Source organism: Mytilus galloprovincialis, chromosome 3, assembly GCF_965363235.1.
Source record: "Mytilus galloprovincialis chromosome 3, xbMytGall1.hap1.1, whole genome shotgun sequence".
Classification (NCBI taxonomy): domain Eukaryota; kingdom Metazoa; phylum Mollusca; class Bivalvia; order Mytilida; family Mytilidae; genus Mytilus; species Mytilus galloprovincialis.
Window position 1 is genome coordinate 52,979,138 of NC_134840.1, and position 25,000 is coordinate 53,004,137.

A 25,000-nucleotide genomic window follows, 5' to 3' on the forward strand; every position below is an offset into this window, starting at 1 on the left:
AATTGTTTTACATTGTCATATCGGGGTCTTTTATAGCTGACTATGCGGTATGGGCTTTGCTCATTGTTGAAGGCCGTACAGTGACCTATAGTTGTTAATGTCGGTGTAATTTTTGGTCTCTTGTGGATAGTTGTCTCATTGGCAACCACACCGCATCTTCTTTTTTATATTGACATTACTCTGTGATATAACCACCAATACACTTGGTGTAAATTCAAACTGTAATTTTGATTTCAATATTTTATTTCTTTCATATGATATACAGACTTAAACTTTCAAGTCTTTGGAAATGCATCTAACTGACTGTCCAGTGATGAATTATGAGTCCGCTGATACCATAAATCTGGAAAGAAGATGTATAGCTTGTTTGATTAGATGGAAATTATCATAAGATCTATATATTACTGATGATGTATAATTAATTTTGGTTGTATTGGTTATCTACAGTATTGTGTTTCTTATGCCCGTTTTATTCAATTTTCCCATAACAGATGTGAAACTTTGACAATATGATAATAAAGTATGCAATTGTAATACAAGGTACCTATCTGACAAAGATGCAAACTAATTGTGACAAACAAATTAGTAAAGGAGGAAATTAGAACTTGATTGGTATACATTTCATAACATAATATTTAACCGTATTAACCGTATTAACATCTTCATCTAATAACTAGTTGTTTTTAAATTATTTGTTAATCCGATTCCCTTACAATTGTCCCTATAAAATTACTACAAAATACAAGATTAGAATTTCAAAAGGACCATTCTGAAACAACTTATGAATATAACAATATTCAACAAAGTAGAAAAAAATTCTAATTGATTTTTAAATATCATGATATATAAAAGGAGACTTACGGGCGTTCACAGACAAAGTTGATATGTCATGATATATAAAAAGAAACTTACAGGCGTCCACAGACTAAGTTGATATCACGGTCATGATATATAAAAGGAAACGTAAGGGCATTCACAGACAAAGTTGATTTGTCATGATATATAAAAGGAAACTTACGGGCGTTCACAGACACAGTTGATATGTCATGATATATAAAAGGAAACTTACGGGCGTTCACAGACAAAGTTGATATGTAATGATATATAAAAGGAAACTTACGGGCGTTCACAGACAAAGTTGATATGTTATGATAATAAAAAGTAAACTTACGGGCGTTCAAAGACAAAGTTGATATGTCTTGATATATAAAAGGAAACTTACGGGCGTTCACCGACAAAGTTGATATGTCATGATATATAAAAGAAAACTTACGGGCGTTCACAGACAAAGTTGATATGTCATGATATATAAAAGGAAACGTACGGGCATTCACAGACAAAGTTGATATGTAATGATATATATAAGGAAACTTACGGGCGTTCACAGACAAATTTGATATGTCATGATATATAAAAGGAAACTTACGGGCGTTCACAGACAAAGTTGATATGCTTTTGGCAAGGAACATCATTCCACATGAAGTTGCTACCACGAACTAATTCGATACAATCTTCTCCACCCAAGTTCATGCTAGCACTGTCTGGTTGTCCTGGAGCCCATCTAAAATAATCGATTGACCTGCCTTCCTTAGCCCAGATCCACTCGCCGTCCACTAGCAAGTCGGTACCACTAATCCAAACATCAGTCTGATTTGCTGTTTCATATAACAAGTAGTTAAAAATAATCAGTGTTTTAGTTTAACAACATTTTTTATTTGTCTTATTTTTTTTTATTGTGAAATTCCAAATATCATGCATATTTGACAAAACAACCTTTTTCCAAACGAATCGGATTCATCAGACACGATTAGGCTGGAATTTGGAAAGAAATATCGGGAGCATAAAAAAAAGAATCAAAAATACAATCGCAAGTAATAAAAAATTCACAAATGTATATAGAATGTTACGATTATTAATTATTAAATTTGATAAAAAAGTGCGTCTTATCGTTAACTTGAAAGGGCGGATATTTATTAAATTACCATTTTTCCACGTTGAATTAAGGTAACTTTCAAGAAAGAGTTGTTCTGCTTCTGTCTCGATAACTGCTAATTCTCCCTGGTAAATTTCACAAAATTTCTGAAATAATTAATCATAATTATAATTACCTTTTTAGTAGTGTAAGTAAAAGGTTCTTCAAAAAAAATACTCAACAACTGTCAGTACGTTTTAGATAATGAGGTTGATTCTGTCAGAGTATGCAACTTCTTCTGGACCGTCATAATCCAAGAATCAAGCAGTTTACGTTAATTTCAATTTTAAAAAGATTTTCAACAGCGACTGTCATTTGGAGTATGATCCAGTGTTTGAGATAATAGATTAATAAGACTTTAATGATAACAATTTGGTTGTTTCTTTGGTTTTCTTATCAATCGTTATTGCTGAAAATTTGGTGTTAAAAATGTGATGTTTCAAGAGGAAAACAGTGAATAAACCAGACATAGAATCTGGCAATGAGTCATGAAACAACAAAATACCAAATCTTTAAAAATGATATGGTTCTTGTTTTTAGATCATGTACATATCAAATATATTACCATGGCTTGTATCCAGGAGACTCGGAGAATTGAAAACAAGTAACACGAATCTCCATTATGGACGAAACCACCTGGACATTCAGAAAGTACTACAAAGAGAAAATTGAAGAGTTGTAACGAAAGAAGCTACACAAAGTCTGTGTCAATAATGGCCACTGTCGAAGCCACACTACTGTAACCATTTGATACGGTGCTTTTTGTCCGCTTTGGTTTTTGTTCTATAATTTTGCAATTTGTCCGACACTTTTGCTTTTTGTCCGACACTTTTGCTTTTTGTCCGTTGCTTCCGGTCCGTTTTGCTTTTATATACCGTGAATATATCCCGTCTATACGATATTTTCATTATTTTCTGCGTTTTCTTTATTTATCGATGATGCAATGTTTGTATTACTGCATTCATAACGCTAAACTAGGGCATTAGTCAAGAGTACGTTCAGGGTCACCTGGTATGTATGGTGCATATTAACTACATGTAAGAGTGCCTATAAATGCACATTTTACATGTCAATAAATTGAAACTCAGGAACGATAGTTTAGATAATTATATTCAGAATATTTTGTGTACAGAAATTGAACTTACCTAATGGTGATCCGAGAACAGCAAGAGTGATAAAAACTGACAAACATTTCTTCAACATTTCTATGGATCCAGGCTATCACAATTTTTGTCGTTCGAAGATTTATACTGAATACGAACAAATCTCTCAAAATATCCTCTAAACGTCTAGTAACGTATTTGAGAACGCAGTTATTTTTGTCCGTTACGATCCCTAGTCAAAGTACAGGAACAGTTTACTTTTAAGATCGGTGTTTCTGTGTCCAAGGTCACAGGTTATCTACTGTATATTCTACTTTATTTCCACATTATTGAACTGAACATGGAATTGATTGCCACGCTTACAATACTTGGACTGTTTGTTGTGAATGGTAAGATTCTTTTATCTTGTACTGGAGATTTTTAAAATATTGAATGCTTGGGGTTTTTTTTCGGTCATAAACTTAACGTTAACATTTTGTCAATCGTTTACTTCTAAAGCCTTGGCCACACCTTAACGGATAGCACGAACGGAATGCCAATTATTGGTATGTCAGATTTCTTGAGGTTCATAAATTCTTATTATTCATAATCGATCTTATAGTAAGGACACGTCTTCACTATCAAGCAGCTCTTATTCAGGCCAGACACTGCCCTTTTGGCGACATTTTGAAGAACAAACCAAAACCAGTTACACAGAAACATTATGAAAATTTATGCGATTTACATGTATTATTATTGTCGCCTTTAATTTTTCTGTATATCTTGTTCATCCATTTTATCCAATACGCTTCCGTTAGGTGTCTGTTTTATGAGGTACTCGTCCGTTGGGTGTACGTTCGACATCCGTTCTGTCGGGTACGTTTCCGTTTCTCGTACGGTACATGTCCGTTGTGTGTCCGTTATGCATTCGTTACGCATCTGTTTAATTTGGTCAGTACATCTACGGACTGCCAACGAATAACAATTTTGTCAACGGACAACTTTTATTTTCATCCGTTCGTGCTATCCGGTAAGGTGTGACCGAGGCGTAACTCTTTCAATAATATATTTTCCAAATGTAACTTGGCAAACATGTAAATTCAAAGCATTTTTTGCCAGCTATATTTTACAATTGGTTGAATTACCCCAAAGATGTGTTCTTGAATGAACAAATACAGCATATATATAACTCATAATATGATGAATTAATTTGCCAAGAAAACAAAAATAAATTAATCTAATTTAATTACAAAATGTACGTAATTATCAAAACATCCATATTAGCGTATTTTTTTTTTATGTTTTAGCCTTTTGCGATTGTCCTAATGGTTATATGAGGCATGACGATTCCTGCTATAAATTGTATGCTTCCACCAAAGCGTCATGGGCCGAGGCATTTGCAAGTTTTAAGATACATAATATATATATGTTAATTTATTATTATGTAACCAATACTAAATATTCATATGAACTGCTGTATACATTTTATTTTCGATTCCTTTAAAATTGTTTGGAAGTAAGTTGTCAAGTTAGTGACCACTTGTAAAAGAGGTCGGTTTAATGTTCTCTATATTTGTTTCAGTCATGAATGCGAGACAAATTTTAAAAAGTTATCCTATCTTTATCAGTACCTTTATATTTATTTAACATGTATTAATGATTTATAGTTCTTAAATACATTAACCTTTTCCTTAGTATTATTTCAAAGTTAATTTTTTCTGAAAATATCGTGCACAACAGTAACCGAAAAACAAAAATCTCAAGCCGGACATTTTGACATTAATATTTACTGTTGTATGGTAACGGTTCTTCTTCTGTTTAGGGAGCATCCATTTGGTTTTTAATAGAGAGGGCTAGGACGAAAAATTTTGTTCAGCATTTTTTTTAATGTAATCTTGTCCTGTCTTTTTATTTTCATTTTATTCGCTCCTGCATTTTTTTTATTAGTTTATCCTGACATTTTTTACATACAGTGTCATCCTGCCTTTTTTCCGCAAAGTTGTTCATCCTCCCATTGATTTTTTTACTCATAACTCCTGCATGTCCTGCCTTTTTTCCAAATTTCATCCAAGCCCCCATAAAAATCAAATTGTAGCTCTCTTATGCTTTAATTACTATTTCCATGATAACATTAGGTTAAATCAGACGTGTAAATGATTATATATGTGTGTATATAAATCTGTTGTTTTATCACAGATGTATTGCCAAGTGTTTGGTTCCGATTTGGCAATAATTGAAACAGCAAGAGAACAGAACTTTGTAGAAGGTTTTCTTAGAAGGGAATTCAAGTCAGGTAAAGCTCTCCGAATATCAATCTTCTTCTTATAGGGTATTCATTTGTACATTTTGTACATCTAGCATGTTTCGACATCAAATATTTAAGAAAAGGTATATACATGTAATGACGATATTGCGTCTCAAATGGTAACGTCAATTTCTTACGTTTTACGGCGATTAATGATTATTTGAGATAAGTTTTTTTATTTCGCTTGTAATTTTTGTTTTGCATATCAATATGGATACTTCTTAATGATTAGTTGTACTGAATATGCATGAAATATTTCCCACTGAAAGTAACGTAAGCAACAAACAACAAAATATATCGTATTTGGGTAATGCATAAATCTATATGAAATGAGAAGATATATACGGTATGATGAGTGCCAATGAGACAACTCTCTACCAGAGACCAATTGACATAAAACGTAATAAAATGCAATGTTTCCCCATTTAGATCCGAAAAGGAGGAAGATATATATTTTGCTTTACTATAAAAAGTTTGTCGGGAATTACAAGTTAAACGGGTCTTGCTTATAAAATTCAATTTACTAATAGCGGTTAAATCTTTGTATGATGTGGAGAGGTATATAGCCAATGGCACGCTTTAGGGCCAATTTCATTTTCACTTTCAAGTTCTATACATATAAATCTTATTGCAGAGAAATAAAAAAAAAAATCGAAGTTTTACGCTTCCCAAATTTGAAAATTTGAAAAAGAGGATTTTCCCCCTCAGTCATGATACTATAACTTTTTCACAACTTAAGAACCTCATCTAAACGAACAAACCCAGTCATCGGATTTTTTTTTTATACTTTGTGGTCTTATTGATAGTATCTGACCATCAAGCAAATTATGTCTGAGGAATTATACAGATGATCCACCCTAAATAGCGTACCCCGAATAGACAACGTTGAAAACGTATGAAAATCGTCCAGTGGACAAACTTGCAAGACATTTCATTTCTTTGAAAACGAAGTCGTTTTGACTACGCAAATTATTAAAAACTATGTAGCTGTTTTGCAAAGTTAAAGCACAATTACGAAAAAGCACTATGTAGCATGCAACTAATCTAATTTTTCAATGAATAGCGTCGCAAATGCCAATTCATTTGTAAAAAGCGGCAAAATCCGACATTGGACATCTTGCAAGACATTTGCCAGAAGCCGTTGCATTTTTATATGAAGTGTGAGTGCTGCAAAAATTCGATTCTGATATGGTCTATATATGTACTTTTGTGAGCATAATTTACACAAACGAAATATCATATGATCTTATATTTCAAAACCTATAAATTTTGATAACTTAACATTTTCCAAAATCTGACCATAATGACCACTATTTGTTTTTACCAAAAAATAGCGTTGATCGTTACAGGAACGCATATTCAGTAATATTGTAATACTTTATATATAAAGCATATCATTCTTTCGAATTTTCGTGGATATAACACTGTTTTGAAGAACACAAACACCCCTGCTAAAGTTATTATGCGTATAGTCTGTTACGTCTGACACGCATATTTTTGACGTTTTGTCTATATGTTGTCCTTATTTTAGACTATAGTAAAGTATGATAAAACAATTTGCACTTTTTTCGAAATAGTATTTACCTGTCTAGTCTATGGGTATAAGTTTTATAGCTTAACTGTTATGATTTTATAGAAAAGCTGTTTATTAGTGTGGACTTGTTGAATACACAGTATTGACGCAATAACGTGCGTAACGTCAATAGCAACCACCAATCATTAATCATTATAGCTTTAATCACGATAAAACTGAAATTATATGTGATATTTTGAAACATTTTCCCGTACTTGCGTTTCTCTAGCTATGGGTTGAGATTCTTATTTTCACTCATTCGACACAAGTTTATTTTTATAGTACTATCGAAATTACTTTTTGGGGACAAAAATGAACAATTTGGCTGAATCAGGATCAAGAATTAAACAGTTTCCCCATAAAAATCAATGTTATGAATTTAAAACAAATTGAAGCACACTGAACCTTAATAAAAATATCAAGTTCAATTTTGACAGCGGACATTTACCGTTGAAGAGATATGTTGCGGGCAGGGTACACGTGAGCCCTGTATTCTGTGGTTTACCAAACTTAACAAAACTTTAGCAAGTATGTTTGACGTCCAAACATTCAACGTACAGTACGATGATTTGTATTTGTTGTAACAATTCGTTGCTACCAATAAAAGTCCTTACACTGTACGTTGCTCAATATTCAAGGTGGAAATGGGAAGAAAAATTCCTATACACTTCGTGTTTTGTAAGTTTGTCATGGTAATGAATGTGATCCTGTATTATTTGAAGAGAAATAATCAACTAATTTTCCTCATATCCTTTTACTTGTATGATAACTCTGTCAATAAAATCGATTAACTGTTATTTCTAGAAAAAAAAATCTGTTATTTTGTTCTAGCTTTAAAAAAAGTTCAGGTCCATAAATTTGTGAAAATCACTAGTTGTAATCAAAATTGAGAAGAAAAAAAAATGACACTTACGTTTATTATGAATATATAAAGGTATGTCCGATGGTGTGTGGATAGGAGGTACAGATTCTTTAGTAGAAGGAGAATGGCAGTGGGTAAAAACTGGAGTGTCCATCAACCAACAGGAGTTCACTCATTGGTGGCCAGGAGAGCCAAACTCGAGTGGAAACCTCGGAGAAGATTGCATGGATCTCCTTCACCACGAAAATTATAACTGGAATGACGAACGGTGTGATCGCCAGGCAAATTTCCTTTGCGAAAAACTGTAAGTTTTGGAATTCATTTGTTTGATTTTTTTTAACTTTAGCGATTTAATTAAAAAGTTAAATGCATTTGTTTGTTTTAGAGCTTTAATTTAAAAAAATATCTTAAATATCATGTCATGGTAAAGTGATTTAAAGTTAGTTAATAGGTATAAGAAGATGTGGTATGAGTGCCAATGAGACAACTCTCCACCCAAGTCACAATTTGTAAAAGTAAACATACAACCTTTAACACGGAACAACAAGCTATAAAGGGCCCCAAAATTACTAGTATAAAACCATTCAAACAGGCAAACCAACGGTGTTGCCTATATAAAAAAAACGGGAAAGGAGAAACACTTATGAACCCCATCAACAAATGACAACAATACCTACTTTATATATTTTTCTATATCTTTTTCAGGGCGGCTACAGGACAGCAGATAATTGGATAAAGGATGGACTTAATCATCATATGATCGCTTTTAAGTCATAAACACAAAATAAAAATATCTATTATTTTTTTATATATAGACTGCCTTCAAATACACTACACAAAAAGTCATATTGTTTTCATTATTTGATCGAATCTTATGCTAATCTAAGGCTGTTATAGTTTACAGAACAAATACCATGAATGTTCTTCCTTTGTCTATTTTGTTTGTTCTTTTATTTGTAATACTTTGATTTTGACAGTTTTTCATCAGGAATAGTTTATTTACCATTTGGATGCAAATTACTTTAGAAAGTTTAAATGATACAAGATGCTGATTAAAGATTTTGGATTTATTAACTGAAAGTTCAATATATTTTTTTTATTCATAGAGGCTTAGCCATATGTATGACCTTTACTAATTAAAACTCGAATTGTAGCGTCTATATTAAGTAAGCAATAAAGTTGACTTTCTGAAATTTGAAAATGCATGTCCTGCGCGGACCTCGCATTCAATAAAATTGCGTTCTCTCTACGTGTCAGAACGATCAACAACACGATGAGCTATTATAATAGATATATATGTGGATGATAAATAGGATTTTGATTCTTTTTAATCATATTTATCGGAAAAAAATTGCGAGCTTATAATGTATCACCAAGAAAGGGATTTATTGTTGAGGTATGATATGTTTTATCCTCATGGAGAAAGTAAAGGGAAATGGACATGATTTACACATCCAGTTTTAAATTTACCAAATACAAAATCAATTTTAGTACCAATATTAAATGCTAAATGTTGTTAACACCTCTTTATTCGCAATTTGTTAAGACACGGTGGCGATAAGCTAAATATTGGCCTTTTGTCAAGACTGTGTTTCATTTTGTTGGTGTGTGTCTGTTAGTGGGGTGAGTTGATAGGTTTGTATATCTTTATTAGGGTTTACAACCATGTCTCCTTTTATCCATATTACTATTTCAATTTTGATTTTCTTTTTATCTACTAGCAGACTTGCATGTACAACAAATACGGAACAAAACTATAATGAACAAAACAAAAATTCGAGGATGAAAATATCGACTAAATGTTTTATGAAGTTTAAACAGCACAAAGATGATGATTATCAACCAGTTTGAGGTAATGCAAATCTTAAGCTCCGCTTGTCCGAATCATGGTACATAGTAGTTATTATACGCACACTTCTGAACTTGACTCTTGATATATGTTTGTGGTTCTTGTTTCAGTAACCTTAGACCTCATCTTATCATTTGTGAGATCGATGGCACATGGTATGGAATTGACTGTTCTTTGACCCATTAAGCAAAGTCTCAATCGTCTACCTATCTCCCTAGTCAGCTGCTCAGGACAATCTATATTAGGGGAGTCTCCGATATTTCGTTCAGCAAAAACTTCTTTCAAAGTCTAAAAATATACAAACATATTTAAACAGTCGAAATATGAAGCAGACCTTACTGTATGATCCTGTATCTGTGGTGCTTTTATATGTCCAAGTTAAATGGTATAAACAGGATATCATCTTTATAGCGGTACGTGAAGTTAATAATAGTGCTATTTGTTTTTCACTCTTCGTTAGCAGCCTTGGTTGAAACGAACAAAGGAACAAGTCGGTGAAATTTAGCGGTTTCAATTGAGATTAAATAACCAGAATGTTTTTTTTTTTACCTATTCCTTTTAAACTTTGATGGTTCGGAGGGTAAAACTCATCTTGTGTACGAAAACAAAAATTGTTTATCGATTTACATGTTAATGATTTGGCATCGATTTACATCGAAACATCAATTAATTTGAAATCTGACAGAACTCGTATGTCACCAGTTAAATACCTTGACAAAAGTCTTTCTCTTCTCTGTGATTTTCTGTTCAAATATTGTACTATCAGGATAACTAAGTGCTTGTTTTACCATGGAAAGATTCTGTTTTAGGAAAACAATTGGCAAACGTTCAGTTCTTCTTACTGCATTTAATAGGTCTAAAGACGATCTGTAAATATTATAAATTTAGTGTTTTTTCAATGTTCGAAACTTTTCAAAATTGAATAATAATGAAAAATGAAGCTGTTCCATTTACAGAATAGATGAAACGATCCTTGCTTAAATCAACACCAGTAGAAGCCGTTGAGTGTATTTAACTCATAGCTATTAAGTTCGATAAATCCTTACCACTGCTTTTCAAAACTTACATTATAACCGGCGTGTATAATGATAAGAACAAGTTGCTTTCTTTAAAAAAAGAAATGCAATCGTAAACCCAAATGCTTGTTTGGTATTATACATTACTAATGACCTTTTCGAAAAGCTAAGGATTGTCTACCCAAGAAATAGATTCCTTAACTTTGTAATGTATTTAGCCTTTTAACTTTTTTCATTCGAGCGTCACTGATGCTTTTTTTTTGTAGACTTAACTCGTGTCTGGCGTACATCATTTTAATTCTGGTATCTTTTTATATCTACATACCTTTTTATATATCTTTTTTTAAAGTGTGCACAGGTTTATAAACTTCTGAATTAAGAAATTCTTCGGCAAAACTAAGTTTCCCTGTACTAAGAATGTTTGAATTGATTTAAGTAAAATCAGGAAATCCTTAAAGTTTGAGATGTTTTATGAGACCAAAATAAGTCTCTTCATAAGAGGTCCCAATCAATTGCATGCCACAGGTTTCACCGCATACAACATCTAACATGAGTAAAGACAGCTTCAAATATGAGTCGGATATGATAGATAAAATAAATGCATCCTGAATTCCAGATTATAAAGCAAACTGAGTGCATAAAATATTGCGATAGGTTTGTGCAATTTGCATAAGTCATCTGGACCCGGTTGCACGAACGTCAGTTAGTTTAACTAACTGTTAAGCCTTTAACTGTTAGTTTAAATTTTAACTGCAAGTTACGTAACTATTGATTAAAAATCCGTTGCACAACAGTTAGTTACGTTTGAGTTTACTAATTTACGTTTAACTAGTAGTTTGGTATTTAACAATCAGTTATGTTCGACCTCGCGCAATTTCGCGTACTTTTGGCAGACATGGCGTCTAAGAGAGAAAGGCAACCAAACTGGAGCATCTCAGAAATAACTCTATTACAAGAACTTGTAGAAAAGGATGAGTTCGTGTTAAAATCAAAGCAAACAAACACCATAACAAATAACAAAAAAAATGAAAAGTGGGCAGAAATATGTTCTAAAATTAACGCAATGGGACTTCAAAAAAGAACGATGAAGCAAGTAATATATAAATGGGGAAACTTACAACAGAATGCAAAAAAAAACATATACTGAAGTAAAAAAACAGAGGAAATTGACTGGAGGAGGGCCGGCACCAAAGCCACCATCAGCCGTGGAAGAAAAAATCATTGAAATGATGAAGGACAGGCCAAATTTTAGTGGAATATCCTGTGGTTTTGAGTCCACTATGCCTCCAGTGTTTGAGAGTACGATTATTTTATTATGCATATGCTAAATAACTTTATATGAAATACATGTATACAGATACATGTATTAGCTAGACAATCTTTCTTTATTGTCATGTATCTATTTGTTTTGTTCACAAACGCTGGGGTTACAGTACAGTCATTTTAATGACGTCACAAAATGCAAAATAATCACATTTTTTACGATTTCGAAGAAAAAAAGAACTTACCTTTCAAATACTGGTTATTCCTTCTCTTTATATATGTACTCAATCTAACAGAGCAAGCGATTATTGAACACACTAAATCCTTTTTTTCCCTTTAGATTGCATGATTACAAGTTTGATGTTTTCTAAAATCATACATATGAACATGTTTAATTTTATAGTCATTCTGACTTTTCACTGAATGTCTATCGATTAAAAAGTCTGAATTTCCAGTAAAACTCGAGTGTATAATCCAACTCCAATGTTGACATTCCAATCATGCACACTTATATCAAGAACATGACGTGACGTCATCTTTTAAAACGTGTGTACACAGAAGAGGCCACCCAAATTAATTAATAGCCGAGTCGAAAGTAAAAAAAAAGTTAGCCCTTCATGACTACTTTCTTATACAAACATACTGTATATATAAATAAGAATACATGTATGTGGTATAAGTGCCAATGAGACAACTCTCCATCCAAGTCACAATGTTTTAAAAAAATAACAATTATAAGTCAAAGTACGGCCTTCAACACGAGCATTATAGATGTTTTATGACAATAAAATTGACTGATTGATTGCTTATATATATAAAAATCTGTTAAGTTTTAAGATCAGATGCATCTTTTTCTTTTCTATTGTTTTCACGTTGTATGAGACAATAAATTAATACAAATAAAGCTTTCGTCACAACACAAATTTCTTTTGCATCGCCTCGGAACAGGGGCAACGGTGAGGCAACCCAAGGGTAACTATGACCATAAGGGTGTGGATGGGGGTTTACAGAAAAGAGAATAATTGGCAAGAATGAATCACAGAAAGAATACGGAGAGAAATAGGCAAAATATTTAAAACAGAGAATAATGGGGAATAAGAAATAAAGAATAACTGCAAAAAAAAAAAAAAAAATGGGGTAATTTAATATACAAAAAAAAAAAAGACAATGAATACATTTTGAATTAAACAGTACTTCAGCAAGTAATTACAGAATAGCCAGCATTTGAGGCTTAATTAATCAGGGCTATGCAATATCATCAGAGTTATAAACCAAAATCGACGAAAACAGACCTTTAAGAGAGCAACCATTTGAAAATCGGGGGAGGGGGGAGGATATGCGAGTGTTCAAGTTGGGATGGGATGGGAGGGGTGGGGTGGGGTGGGTTGATTTTTTTGAAAACAAAATAGTTTGCTTCTACAATTTTGGAAAAATTTCCGAAATTTAAAAAAAAATGTTTTTCCATCTTAGTTTACTTGCTTCAACGGTATAATTGAAATAAAAAATAGTTTTTGCCTTGTTGCGAAAGAAAATACTTGTTTTTCGCCAAGTGTGTCGCGGGGGTAAAATCCATGCCCCCCCTCTAGAAAATCAAATGATTGCTCCCAAAGGGACCACAACTCAGACATCGTTACTTGTGCTACCTACCTATCTCTTATAATTGTTAAGATAATAGCCAAATAAACTCGGGGGGGGGGGGGGGGTGCTAAACGGTGCCTGACTCAATTAATTTATCATATATATACAACATATCATACCATTTTTCTTTTAATATACCACTTTTTACATTCGCTTGACTGTTTTTGCAGTTGGTCTGGTAGAGAAAGCTAAAAATATGCATGCAGAGATTCAGAGCTACTTAGAAAATTATACTGAAAGGTACAATTTACCCAGAGCAAATGATGTTCACCTTATACCTTTCTTGGAACCCTCAGTTGAGTCTAGTTACTCCGAAAACCAGATTGATGAACTTGTGAACTTTCTTTGCTCAAAATATCCAAGCCTGCAAGATATTTCGTCAAGGGATATTTCATCTCTAATACATAACATTGTACAGTTCATAGTTAATTACAGACAAGGAGGTAATATCCTTGTTAATGCGATCAATATTATAGACTCGTAAAAACTGCGGTTTGCTTGTTGTTGAAATTAAAGCTTTTGGTGTATACAAAGAGGAATAACTCTTGCTGAGGTATACGTAGATTGGGTTAACGCATAAACTTTTACTTCATGTCGTTATTGCTATATTTAAGATAAGTTAAAATATTATTTATTCCAATTATGGTCTCACAAGAAGCAAATTACAATTTTCAATCATAATTTAATATACATTTACAAGTTACACAGAACAGTCACTGAATACAACAAACAAACACCAATCACATAAATAGCCCCCCCCCCCCTTCCCTCTTTGCCTGCACACAGGCACAGTGTCCACTATTCTATATTCTAACCACGTTTCGGTATTACATTATCTACATTTGTTTCGGCCAAGATTTGTGAACGATTTAATGCTCAAAATTCGTTTAATGATAAATAAATATATATATGATGTATTATGATGTGTAAACATGTCCTTTTGATATACAACTCTTGTTTTATAGGCACTCCAAATGGATCTTTTGTAGAAAGTGAACTAGACAACAGTCAACAGCCGTGTTTCAGCGCACGTGTTGGAGATGGCCAGACAGGCAGTGTTTCGTCAATGTTTCCTGAAAGGTAAAGAACACTAGTTATTAAGCGCGGTCCTCGTTGAAGCAACAATTTGCTAACTGCTTTCAAAAATATAACACGCACAACAATAATACTGTATGTACATTTAGATTTTCAAAGAATGAATGTAAAACACTTCTCGAAATTTGAAATGATTTTTGATAATTTTATGAAAACGTAAAAAACATTTGTCTCAATATAGAATTATAAAACAGATTAACGATGAGTGATTTTTTTAGTAGCTTCACATCAATACCAAGATCAAGCACAGACTCTACGTCCTCCATAGCACTGATTAGTTTGACAGAAGAATTTGCAGTCGAAGAAGATGCCAGTTCTTCCAGTGTCGCTAAAAAGCCAGACGGGAAAAGGAAAAGGGTTTCTCTTGGTGATTTGCAAACGATGCAGTATGAGGTAAATTTTTTTAGTTTTCTTTTCAAACAGTAATCTCAGCCTTAATCTATAATTCCGATATATCATATATTATCATATTCGAAAAAATATTTTATGTATACATATATATACTGTATACTCTATATGAGCCCCGAACACTATATTTAAATACAACAAATAACGATGGGGGCCTCGGTGGCAGAGGGGTCTATGTAGTTCGTCATGACTACTAATGATCACTAGCCTGTCAACACTGAGGTTGTGAGTTCGAATGTCACTGCGGCGGGGTGTGTATTACTCCCATCTTAATTGACAAGGATTGAGAAATAGCCAAAATGTGCTGAAAACGTCGTAAAACCCCAACCAAACAAACAGACATACAACGATATTTAATTTGATGTGAGCTGCCCGTAGCGTAATATAATTGAGCTGGCTTAATTATTATTATTAACATACAGTGAAACCTGTACAGTGAAACCTGTATTAAGAGACCACTTAAGGGAGAGCAAAAAAGTGGTCTCATAAAACAGGTGGTCTTTAAATACAGGTTCAATTTAAATGAAATGCACTACTTGAGTATCTATAAATAGTGACCACACAGGTGATTGCTTAATAAACGTGGTCTCTTGAGCAGGTTTCACTGTGTATACTATATACGTTTGAACGTTGTTTTAAATTTAGACTTGTAAATATAGAATTCAGTATATAACTATTAACGTTATCTTGTGTAATTTAAAACATTGTACGATACAGGTGATAGTCACGCCTTGTTAATTTTACAGGTCCTTGAGAAGCAGAGAAGTCAAGCTGATTTGTTGACCACTAAACTGAAGATGGAGATAAACAGAGAAAAGCTTGAAACAAAAAACTTGAAATTAAGAAACACTAAGCTTCGTTTAGAGATAAGGATGTTAAAACAGTCTGTTCAGAGTGAAGAGAATGCAATGTTAGCATTGTCAGTGGTGCAATCAGACAATTATTGTAGCTAGATATTAATTGAACATACAGTATTGATACTTTTAAATTTTATATGTTTTGTATTGTTCACCAATTAACCAAATTAGGATAAAAAGGGAATGAATGTTTTTTTTTTAATTAGAGTGATGTATGGGTTTAAACAGTCATATTGTTTATATACTGTATTGATGTATGTCCTCACGGGCTTATGATTGAATAATAAAAATTTACTTTACATACTTCAGAAATATGATGTGGTTATAAAGTTTCTTATTGTCCTGCCATCCTCTGGACCATTGTAGTTCATCTGACCAACATCTTCCTGATTTTCACCAGATTCATCATCTTCCATTGGCTCCCGGAGCATGATAGCTATGTTATGTAGGATAGCACAAGCACCAATTATTCTACAAACTTTGGCGGGCTTCATGCGAACTTCTCCATGTAACACATGAAACCTTCGCTTCCACCAACCAAACACCCTTTCTATAGTGCAACGCGTGCGGGTATGTGCTCTATTATATGCCTCTTGGGAAGGTGTAGCCGGATGTAGATATGGTGTAAGTAGGAACTTTGAGCATGGATAGCCACTGTCACCAAGTAAAAAACCGTCATCTATGGAACGGTGTCTAGTTTGTAGGTATGTACTGACATCAGAGGCTCTGAACATGTGGCTGTCATGGGTACTTCCTGGCCACTGTGCATCAACGTTTATAAATTTTCCTATTAAGATTAATTCAAAGGAAGCTTTTAATTATTTGCAATTCCATGATGGCGCATTACATAAGTTTAAGTTAATCAAACCACTACAATGAAACAGAATAAAAAAAGCGCGACATAGGAATGAACCAATATACAAAACTATTATCAAAGGGAACTACTTTACTGGTCTGACACTTAAGGCTGATAAGGGATTTTTTTTCACTTCAATGTTTGTTTGCCAGAATAAAAAAGGGGGAGATAATAGGGTCTTTTCATTTTTTGTTATTTTTAGATGCTGAGATTAAATCATGAAAGTGTCCGATATATTGTGATAAATTGTTAATCTCCTGTGACTCTGTTTCATCTCATATATATTGAACGCAAAAGAAAGGCATGATAAAGTTGGCATTTCAATGTTTCTTCACATTCCTATGTTAAGTTAGAATTTGCCTTTAAACATTAGACTTGACACATTTGTGGCTCTAGTTAAGCGTATATTCAGTACATTTACCTTCATGGTCACATACGCCTTGCACATTGATGGAGTGCCAACCTTTTCTATTAACGTAGGCGGGTTCATCCTCCGATGGGGCTTGTATCTTTACGTGTGTCCCATCGATACACCCAATCACTCCTGGAAATAAACCTCCACGGAAGAAACCCTGCTTATTTCGATCCCTTTCTTCTTGACGTGCTGGCCATTTAATAAACTGGTCCTTCTTTGAGAGGAGAGCATTTGTTACATCATTTACTGCCCTACAGGCTGTGGCTTTATCCACACCCATCGTGTCACCTATAACTTCCAAAAAGCTTCCAGAAGCGTAAAATCGCAGTGCTAGCATTACCTTAATAAAAAAAAAATGAACATTATATTTAAGTACAGTATTCATTTATACATATACATACAAATGTTAAAATATTTGTTTTCCCCCGTCACCATGAGTTTGAATCAGCAAATTTTGTGGAGTTATGGAACAATTTTTCAACATTTACCAAATATGGGTCTTGTGGTTGCAACTCCTCTAAAGATTTCTTTGATATTTGGTAGGAGTCTGATATGTAGAGGTGCACATATACAACACTTTCATTCTGATTCAGCGAATTGTGTAGTTCTGAGGAATACATGGGTTGAGGACCATTTTCATTATTTGTTTAAACTGCTTGGACATGTAGCTACTGGTATTCTGTATATTGTTCGGCAAGACAATGTAGCTCATCAGTACTAGTCATTCAGGAACGAGATACTCCATATATAAGATCAATACAGTGGCGGATCTAGAACATCGCTGCAGTGACTGGGTGAGGAGAATTTTGAAGCATTTTTTTCACATAAGACTTATTATAATTAATCTTTCATAAAAGGTTGATGTTGGTGGTGGTGGTGGGGTGGGGGGGGGGGGGGGGGGCAGCAATTTATTATTACACATGTGTATTATACTTAAGCTCTAGGTCATTTTGAAATATATATATAACATATTTGCCTTTGGTTAATAAAATTATCAAACTGAGAGACAAGTGCTTGTAGGCAGAAATTGAAAGATGAACTGAAAAAAAAAATTTGGGTAAACAACTTCTGATTACAAAAAAGGCAATGTGCATAATACCTAAGTAAAAAAGTAGCCATTATGTTAAAAAAAAATAATAATGAGCGAAAAAAAAAGAATACAGAAATGAGAGACCTATACATGATCATACATCCATACCCTTAAATGTGTCGGTTATTACATTTATTTAACAAGACAGGCAGGCATATAAAACATTATTTTTATTTTAATGACATGTTGATAGATTGTGTTCTACATTGTTAATATTTAGGTATATAACATTTAGTGCATCAGGATCTTTTTCCTTTGCTTAGAAGGAATTGTACAATAAGGCATTGAAAGCATTCTACAAGCTACGAAAGGACTTCTTGTCACTGAATCCAAATATTAAAAACAGCCTCCACGTATTTGATCATACAATTAAACCCATTCTTTTATATAATTCGGAATTATTAATTTTTTTTTAATCCTTTCGAAACAATTAAATTCTCAGACTTCTACAGTTGATTAAGCTCTAGGTCACAGTGACGACAGTATAGTTTTCCGAAATATATAAGACAGTGTAATATCATTGGGATAATAACTAAAATCAGAAACGAAACCACTTCGTTTCTCCTTTGTTAAGTTTCGTTTTCATTTCCTCCAAAAAAAATTAACGACCTATTAAATGACCCAGCTTGCGGACGTGATAGAAAGCACTGTTGTTTTTAAAAAAAGGCACACATACATATCTAAACTGCTAGATGGAAAATTGGAAAAATATGAAACTGCTACAAAAATTTTTTTTATAATTACGCCGGAGTTGGATTATATATTTATAACTTCCATCGGGGAAAACATAATATCAAACTCGTGTGTCTTGTGTGACAATTAAGCTAGAAAAAGAGGGGGTGATACATCCGCATTTTCATTGACGATCGAAGCCCATGAAACAGCTATTGTGATCTATTGTGTGTTGGTGTGTATGGAATTATATACTAGGATAGATAGTGGTAGGAGAGATGATTAAATCCATGTTTGTAGTCATTTTTCAATTATTTTTTGTAATGTTTACGTTTGAATGGAGACTTTTCTTACCCTCAAACTGAACGGTACACATATATATATATAGTCTATAGAGAGAGATTTTCTTTGTTACTTAGAAAAATGAATCTTTGTCTAACTCTTACAAAAAGATAATATTCTAAAGAGTATACCTGCATTTCAACTGAAATTGGCTGACTCCTTCTTGTGGTGTGGGACAAATCATTCCGTAGCAAATCTGATATAAATTGGATTGATTCTCTTTTGAATCGAAACCTTGATCGTATCTGTCTATCACTAAGGGTGGCCAGCTCTATCCTTTCGCGATATACTCGCTGTTTTCGCAGTGCAAACACATTACCAAACAATAACTGGTTTGCCATCTTTGATTTAAACTGACTGTTAAATATTTAATGTTACCCCTCGGGCTTAGTTAAATCTGTAACTTAACTGGGGGAACTAACTGTCAGTTTACTGCTTGTTAACTTTTGTGCAACGCTTTTAATCCCTCGTTAAATTTAACGTCGCGTTAAAGCCGAGATAACGGTTAAGTTAAATTTAACTAACGTTCGTGCAACCGGGTCCTGGTTAGTAGGATTGCCAAAGGGTTATAATCGAAAAAAAAATATGTGCATTCCCAAGTGATAAATATAATAGTCGAGCTTTAAAATAGCTATTCAAATAGAAGCTGTAAATATATACTTTCAATTGGCTTCTTCTTTTCACAGTCAATTATTTCAATTCAAAAGCAAACACAAATTCAGCAACAATCTTTTGGTGACCCGACAGTCAGCGGTCTTAAGTTCATGTATTGCTTTTCTTTTTTTAAAGAAAGCAACTTGTTTAGAATATAAATCGTATTTCTTACATGCAATCTTATCTCGTATCGAAACACAGCTGGTTTCAACGTTTGACCCTAGTTAAAATAACTACGCATATATTGGAAGTAAATATTAGCAGCTTGTAATTGCGTGCAAGGAAGTATTCAAATGATAATTAAAGTAGCTTGCGTCATAATATATTATGCATCTTATGTAACATATCTCTATGGCAACTTTAAGATGCCAATGCTTATTCAACAGTAATCCGAATAATTCAGTCGTTATATCCTCGTGTGGGAGAAAATCGGACACGGAAAGGGCTTGAATTATTCCAGTTAATTCAACAGGTCAATTAATAAGCTATTGCGCAGGTGTGCAAGGTGGTCATGGAAAGAACAGATGTATTCCGAATAACATCCGGTGTTCCGAAAGACTACGGACATCGTCCAATATATACTGCGTAAACCCTCAGGGGTTTACGCAATAAGGACAGGAATTTCTTTAAATAAGTTATACCCAATTCAATTTATTTTATATGCAATAGCCTACACATTTTTTATGCTAAAAGTTTTCTTTAAAACAACCTCCTGGATAAATGGCGAAAAAAGCTTAAATTTATTTGCTTATAATACGGCGATTGTTGATCGTGTTTGACTGTTCAGCTTGAGAACAACTCTTTTGTTAGTAATATGGGGAATTTTAAAAGTGTCCATGTTCCATTTCTCTGTTAAGAAGTCAAGTTTTTCTTGAGCTTGTGTGATCTGAAAATGCCATATATAGCTTATAAAGGTATAGTTCTCTGATTTCTTTATATATTCCAGCACACGGGTAAATATGGATCAGAGTTTTAATCAGATTGCTGTCCTAGATGTGACATTACTGAACGCTGTAACATACTATTTCCAGCTTAATGTAAACATTTAAAAATAAAATTTTCACTGACAAATTCTTTTTTTTTAATACTGTTGTTAAATTTCAACCAATCAGTAAATAGTGCAAAGTACAAGAAAGTAAAAGGAGATACTTACGAATGAGGTTCTACAGCACTGTTGGAATGGTTTTCTCTTTTCCTTCTCCTTTCTCTGCTACACTCCATCAATAGCTGAAAATAGTCTTACAACAATAAAATATTTCATCTTGTGTGGCTGTCAATTGTCCCTTATACTCCCTTCTTTTAGAGAGTTTTCAGAATTTAAGTATTTTTTGGTATAGAATGAAATTCAAAACAGTGTGGCTGTGGCCATTGATTAACACATTAAATTCATCCATTGACTGGGACAATTTACGTTAACGTTTGTCTGTAACGACCACTGTTCACGACGTACCTACGATAGACATTTAAACTGTGGGGTCACCAAAGGTTTCTTAACGCCTTTAATTATAAAATAATTCGAAAAATTAATCAGGAATAACCTTTATGTTTTGATTTATATAATTGATATAAATCAAAGCTTTTAAAATTTTAATATGTTATTACTGACAACTATACGAAGGTCAAGTTCAATAATGGCGATTTTGACTTTTACCGTTCAGGAGTTATGGTTCTTGAAAGATTGAAAAATGGAGTTGTCCGTGCATTTACGCATGAACTGTTCTACCAAAGCTTCCCAAATTTTAATATGTTGTTACTAATGAAAGAATGGAGGTCAAGTTCAATAATGACGAATTTGACTTTTACCGTTCAGGAGTTATGGTTCTTGAAAGATTGAAAAATGGAGTTTCCAGTCGTGTCCGTGCATTTATGCATGAACTGTTCTACCAAAGCTTCCGAAATTTTAATATGCTGTTACTGATGACAAAATGGAGGTCAAGTTCAATAATGACGATTTTGACTTTTACCGTTCAGGAGTTATGGTTCTTGAAAGATTGAAAAATGGTTTTTCCCGTCGTGTCCGTGCATTTTCTCATGAACCATTCAACCAAAGCTTTTGAAATTTTAATATGTTGTTACTGATGACAAAATAGAGGTCAAGTTCAATAATGACGATTTTGACTTTTACCGTTCAGGAGTTATGGTTCTTGAAAGATTGTAAAATGGCGTTTCCATTCAGGTTGTTGCATTTACTCATGAACCATTCAATCTAAGCTTTTCAAATTTTAATATGTTGATACTGATGACAAAATGGAGGTCAAATTTGATATTGACGATTTTCACTTTCACCATTCATCAGTAATGGTTCTTGTGATATTGCCAGGACACAAATAAATGTTAATAAATCCGGTTTGCTGTCGTTGTGACAGCCTCTTGTTTTTTATATTTTATGTGTTGTTTTTTTTCTGTTGACCAAGTTTGTCATATTATGAATTTTAATTATCTTTAGTATATTTGTTTTTCTTGGCATCGTAAAAACAATCTATAATTACTATAAGTCATGTACTATAACATAAGTATGAAATGAAATAACAATATTATTAATATTTCTTTAAATTACTTTTACAACTACAATGATATTTTAAAACAACCATTGACCTTATTTACAGTACGACGAACTATTGACGGTTTTTTATTTATCACTAATATAGATTGGCTTTACAATTATCAAAAGATTCTTAAAAATGACTTATTGGAATTATGAGAATCATATTGTTTTATTAGTTAGCATAGATGCACTGTACTACCTGATTTGCACTCATGTCTGAAGGTACTAGTTCTGTGTCTGGTGATGGCCAGTATTCCTCGGGAAAGTCATAAACGCTAGGGTTTGGTGCTGGTCGTTTACCTTTTCTTTCTGTTGCTTTTGGTAAGGATTTGTGTTGGATAATATTAGTAGGAAGCATTTTTTCTGGTAAAGGAAGAACTTTGTTATTTTTACACACAGACTGTAAAAATCTGATCTTTTCGTCACACTTGATGTTACTTTTTGTCATCTTTAAAATATCTTTCTTGATGTTATCCCTATAAATGAAAAAAAATCTACATGCACACAATCTGAGAATTTCAGAACCGCTCCTATTAAAATCTATTTGTGATGTAGGGCCTATATACCCAATTTTAGCTCCATCATTTACAACAACAGGTCGAACCTTTTAAATTGTTTTATTTAGTAAAATTTATATCCAACACTGAGCAACTGTCCCAGTATTTACTTTAGGGGTCCCAATCCTTATAGAGCATTTCTAAACTATACTAAACCTAAAATCTTACCCTAACCCATACCTAACCATAACACTAGCCCTAACCATAAAACATAACCCTAACCTAAAATATCCCCTAACCTAACCATTACAATGAATGAACCCTACTCCTAAATTATAGGGACCCTTAAAGTAAAAGAAGGCCAACTTTTTATTGATAAGTAGATTGACGTTATTTGACTGTATTAACCAACTAAGTGCATTATTGCCAAAAATGACTGTTTATTAAAAATTTCATATTTTCTGTAATGGCCCTGTTTTTTTCTGTAATGGCCCTGTTTTTCTGTAATGGCCCTGTTTTTTCTGTAATGGCCCTGTTTTTCTGTAATGGCCCTGTTTTTTCTGTAATGGCCCTGTTTTTCTGTAATGGCCCTGTATTAATGCCCAGTTTGTCTGTATTCAGCCCTGTTAGGGTTTTTAATAAAGTTAATAAAACTAAGTTGTAAAGAGTATAATACCTTTTTGTATTTTAATTAATTTAGTAAGCAGCAACCAATATTAAAGAACCATATAAAGGGATCAATTTTCATCCTGTTTTTTAACACATATCTCTTTCAACTTAATATCTTGGATATTTGGTATATTTAAAGCTGTTTCAATATTTTACACTTTAGTTCAGTTGGTTAATAAATGTATTAAGAAATGGGTGTTTTTATAATGGCCCTGTTATATGTCCTCGGTCAGTAATAATGGCCTCGGATGTCTGTAATAGTCCTCAGCGTTGCCTCGGGCCATTACAGTCTTCCTCGACCATTATTACAGACCTTGGACATATAACAGGGCCATTATAAAAACACCTATTCATTAATACTATAGTAATACATGATACATAACGTAGGTGCCTCGACTCGCATTTGATTTAGAGTCACTTAAATCTAGAAGATGGAAACAGGATATATGTAAATCATATAAACAGACAATTTATTCCGAATGAGTATATCGCATACCTGAGGCCACAACTGTAAGATAAGTCAAGCAACTGATATTACTATTAGTAAAAAAACTTTTCTCAAATCGAGTAGTAAACTCTTGGAACCCGCTTCCCGCCTCTACTGTCATTGTGCATGTTTGGACATGTTCAAAAGGAAATTGAATTCCATAACCTTTTACCAAACATGATGTCTTACCTTTCTTTACGTAAGCTGTCGTTTTTATCTTCCACGTCATAAAACACGAAATTATGTATATCATATAGCCGCCAAAATGACGCTGTTCGATCCACTGGTCACATTATATCCTTTCATTTCCATTACTAGTAAATTAAGTTTTTTCCTTGTGCTGTCTCAAGCTGGAAAAAGTTGCATCCTTCATGCTTGTGGCATATTCTCTTATATTTTTATGGTTCTAGAGATAACTTCTGATACTGTGTACTACTTCATTATCTCTTGTTGGCCTGTTTTCAGTTTTCGATATTGGTTTGAAATCCACTGAAACTATTTTCCATTTTCATAGATCTTCATTTTGGTGTACACGTGGTTGTTTAAATGTGCATGAATATTCTGTATTTTGCGGAGAGCTTGTCGGGTATTTGATTTATTACAGTATATTTGTAGGACTCTAAAGTGCGATGGGGACTCTAAAGTACGATGGTCACGCTAAAGTGCGATGGTCTACGCTAAAGTACGTGGTTCCATACGCTAAAGTGCGATGGTCCGGAAAAATATAGACGTTAGAAACGCAGTTGGATTATGACGTTAAAAAAATGTACATGCCGTAAAGATAAATTAAAAATATTTGATCAACATATTTTTTAAACCAAATGTCTATGACATTATAATTTTAAACATAATT

General features: G+C 33.3%; 4 protein-coding genes across 6 annotated transcripts; 2 read left to right on the plus strand and 2 right to left on the minus strand.

The window, feature by feature from the left end:
• Positions 1 to 225: 225 nt before the first annotated feature.
• LOC143068290 (perlucin-like) lies at positions 226 to 3,259 on the minus strand. Its single transcript, XM_076242216.1, has 5 exons — positions 3,118 to 3,259; positions 2,538 to 2,626; positions 1,983 to 2,079; positions 1,427 to 1,655; positions 226 to 343 (listed from the first exon to the last, which is right to left on the minus strand). The coding sequence occupies exons 1-5, from the start codon at positions 3,173 to 3,175 to the stop codon at positions 319 to 321; spliced, it is 498 nt and encodes a 165-aa protein (XP_076098331.1). The 5' UTR covers positions 3,176 to 3,259; the 3' UTR covers positions 226 to 318.
• Positions 3,260 to 3,337: 78 nt separating this feature from the next.
• LOC143068289 (perlucin-like) lies at positions 3,338 to 8,587 on the plus strand. The gene is made up of 5 exons (XM_076242215.1): positions 3,338 to 3,464; positions 4,362 to 4,453; positions 5,251 to 5,347; positions 7,867 to 8,098; positions 8,500 to 8,587. The coding sequence occupies exons 1-5, from the start codon at positions 3,416 to 3,418 to the stop codon at positions 8,528 to 8,530; spliced, it is 501 nt and encodes a 166-aa protein (XP_076098330.1). The 5' UTR covers positions 3,338 to 3,415; the 3' UTR covers positions 8,531 to 8,587.
• A 990-nt stretch (positions 8,588 to 9,577) lies between these two features.
• On the minus strand, positions 9,578 to 24,458 carry LOC143068288 (uncharacterized). Of its 2 annotated transcripts, none has more exons than XM_076242213.1 (5): positions 24,337 to 24,458; positions 22,694 to 22,970; positions 21,103 to 21,176; positions 10,354 to 10,510; positions 9,578 to 9,931 (listed from the first exon to the last, which is right to left on the minus strand). In XM_076242213.1, exons 2-5 carry the CDS (start codon positions 22,940 to 22,942, stop codon positions 9,698 to 9,700), a joined length of 714 nt encoding a protein of 237 aa, XP_076098328.1. In that variant the 5' UTR covers positions 22,943 to 22,970; positions 24,337 to 24,458; the 3' UTR covers positions 9,578 to 9,697. The 2 variants fall into 2 exon arrangements, with proteins under 2 accessions (XP_076098328.1, XP_076098329.1); XM_076242214.1 differs by lacking the exon at positions 24,337 to 24,458 and adding an exon at positions 24,157 to 24,277.
• On the plus strand, positions 13,643 to 16,360 carry LOC143068287 (uncharacterized). Of its 2 annotated transcripts, none has more exons than XR_012976149.1 (4): positions 13,643 to 14,003; positions 14,526 to 14,640; positions 14,877 to 15,048; positions 15,810 to 16,360. XR_012976149.1 is itself a non-coding variant. In XM_076242211.1 (4 exons), the coding sequence occupies exons 1-4, from the start codon at positions 13,757 to 13,759 to the stop codon at positions 16,014 to 16,016; spliced, it is 744 nt and encodes a 247-aa protein (XP_076098326.1). In that variant the 5' UTR covers positions 13,643 to 13,756; the 3' UTR covers positions 16,017 to 16,360. The 2 variants fall into 2 exon arrangements, 1 of the variants encoding a protein (XP_076098326.1); XM_076242211.1 differs by having other exon boundaries at positions 14,874 to 15,048.
• Positions 24,459 to 25,000: the final 542 nt, after the last annotated feature.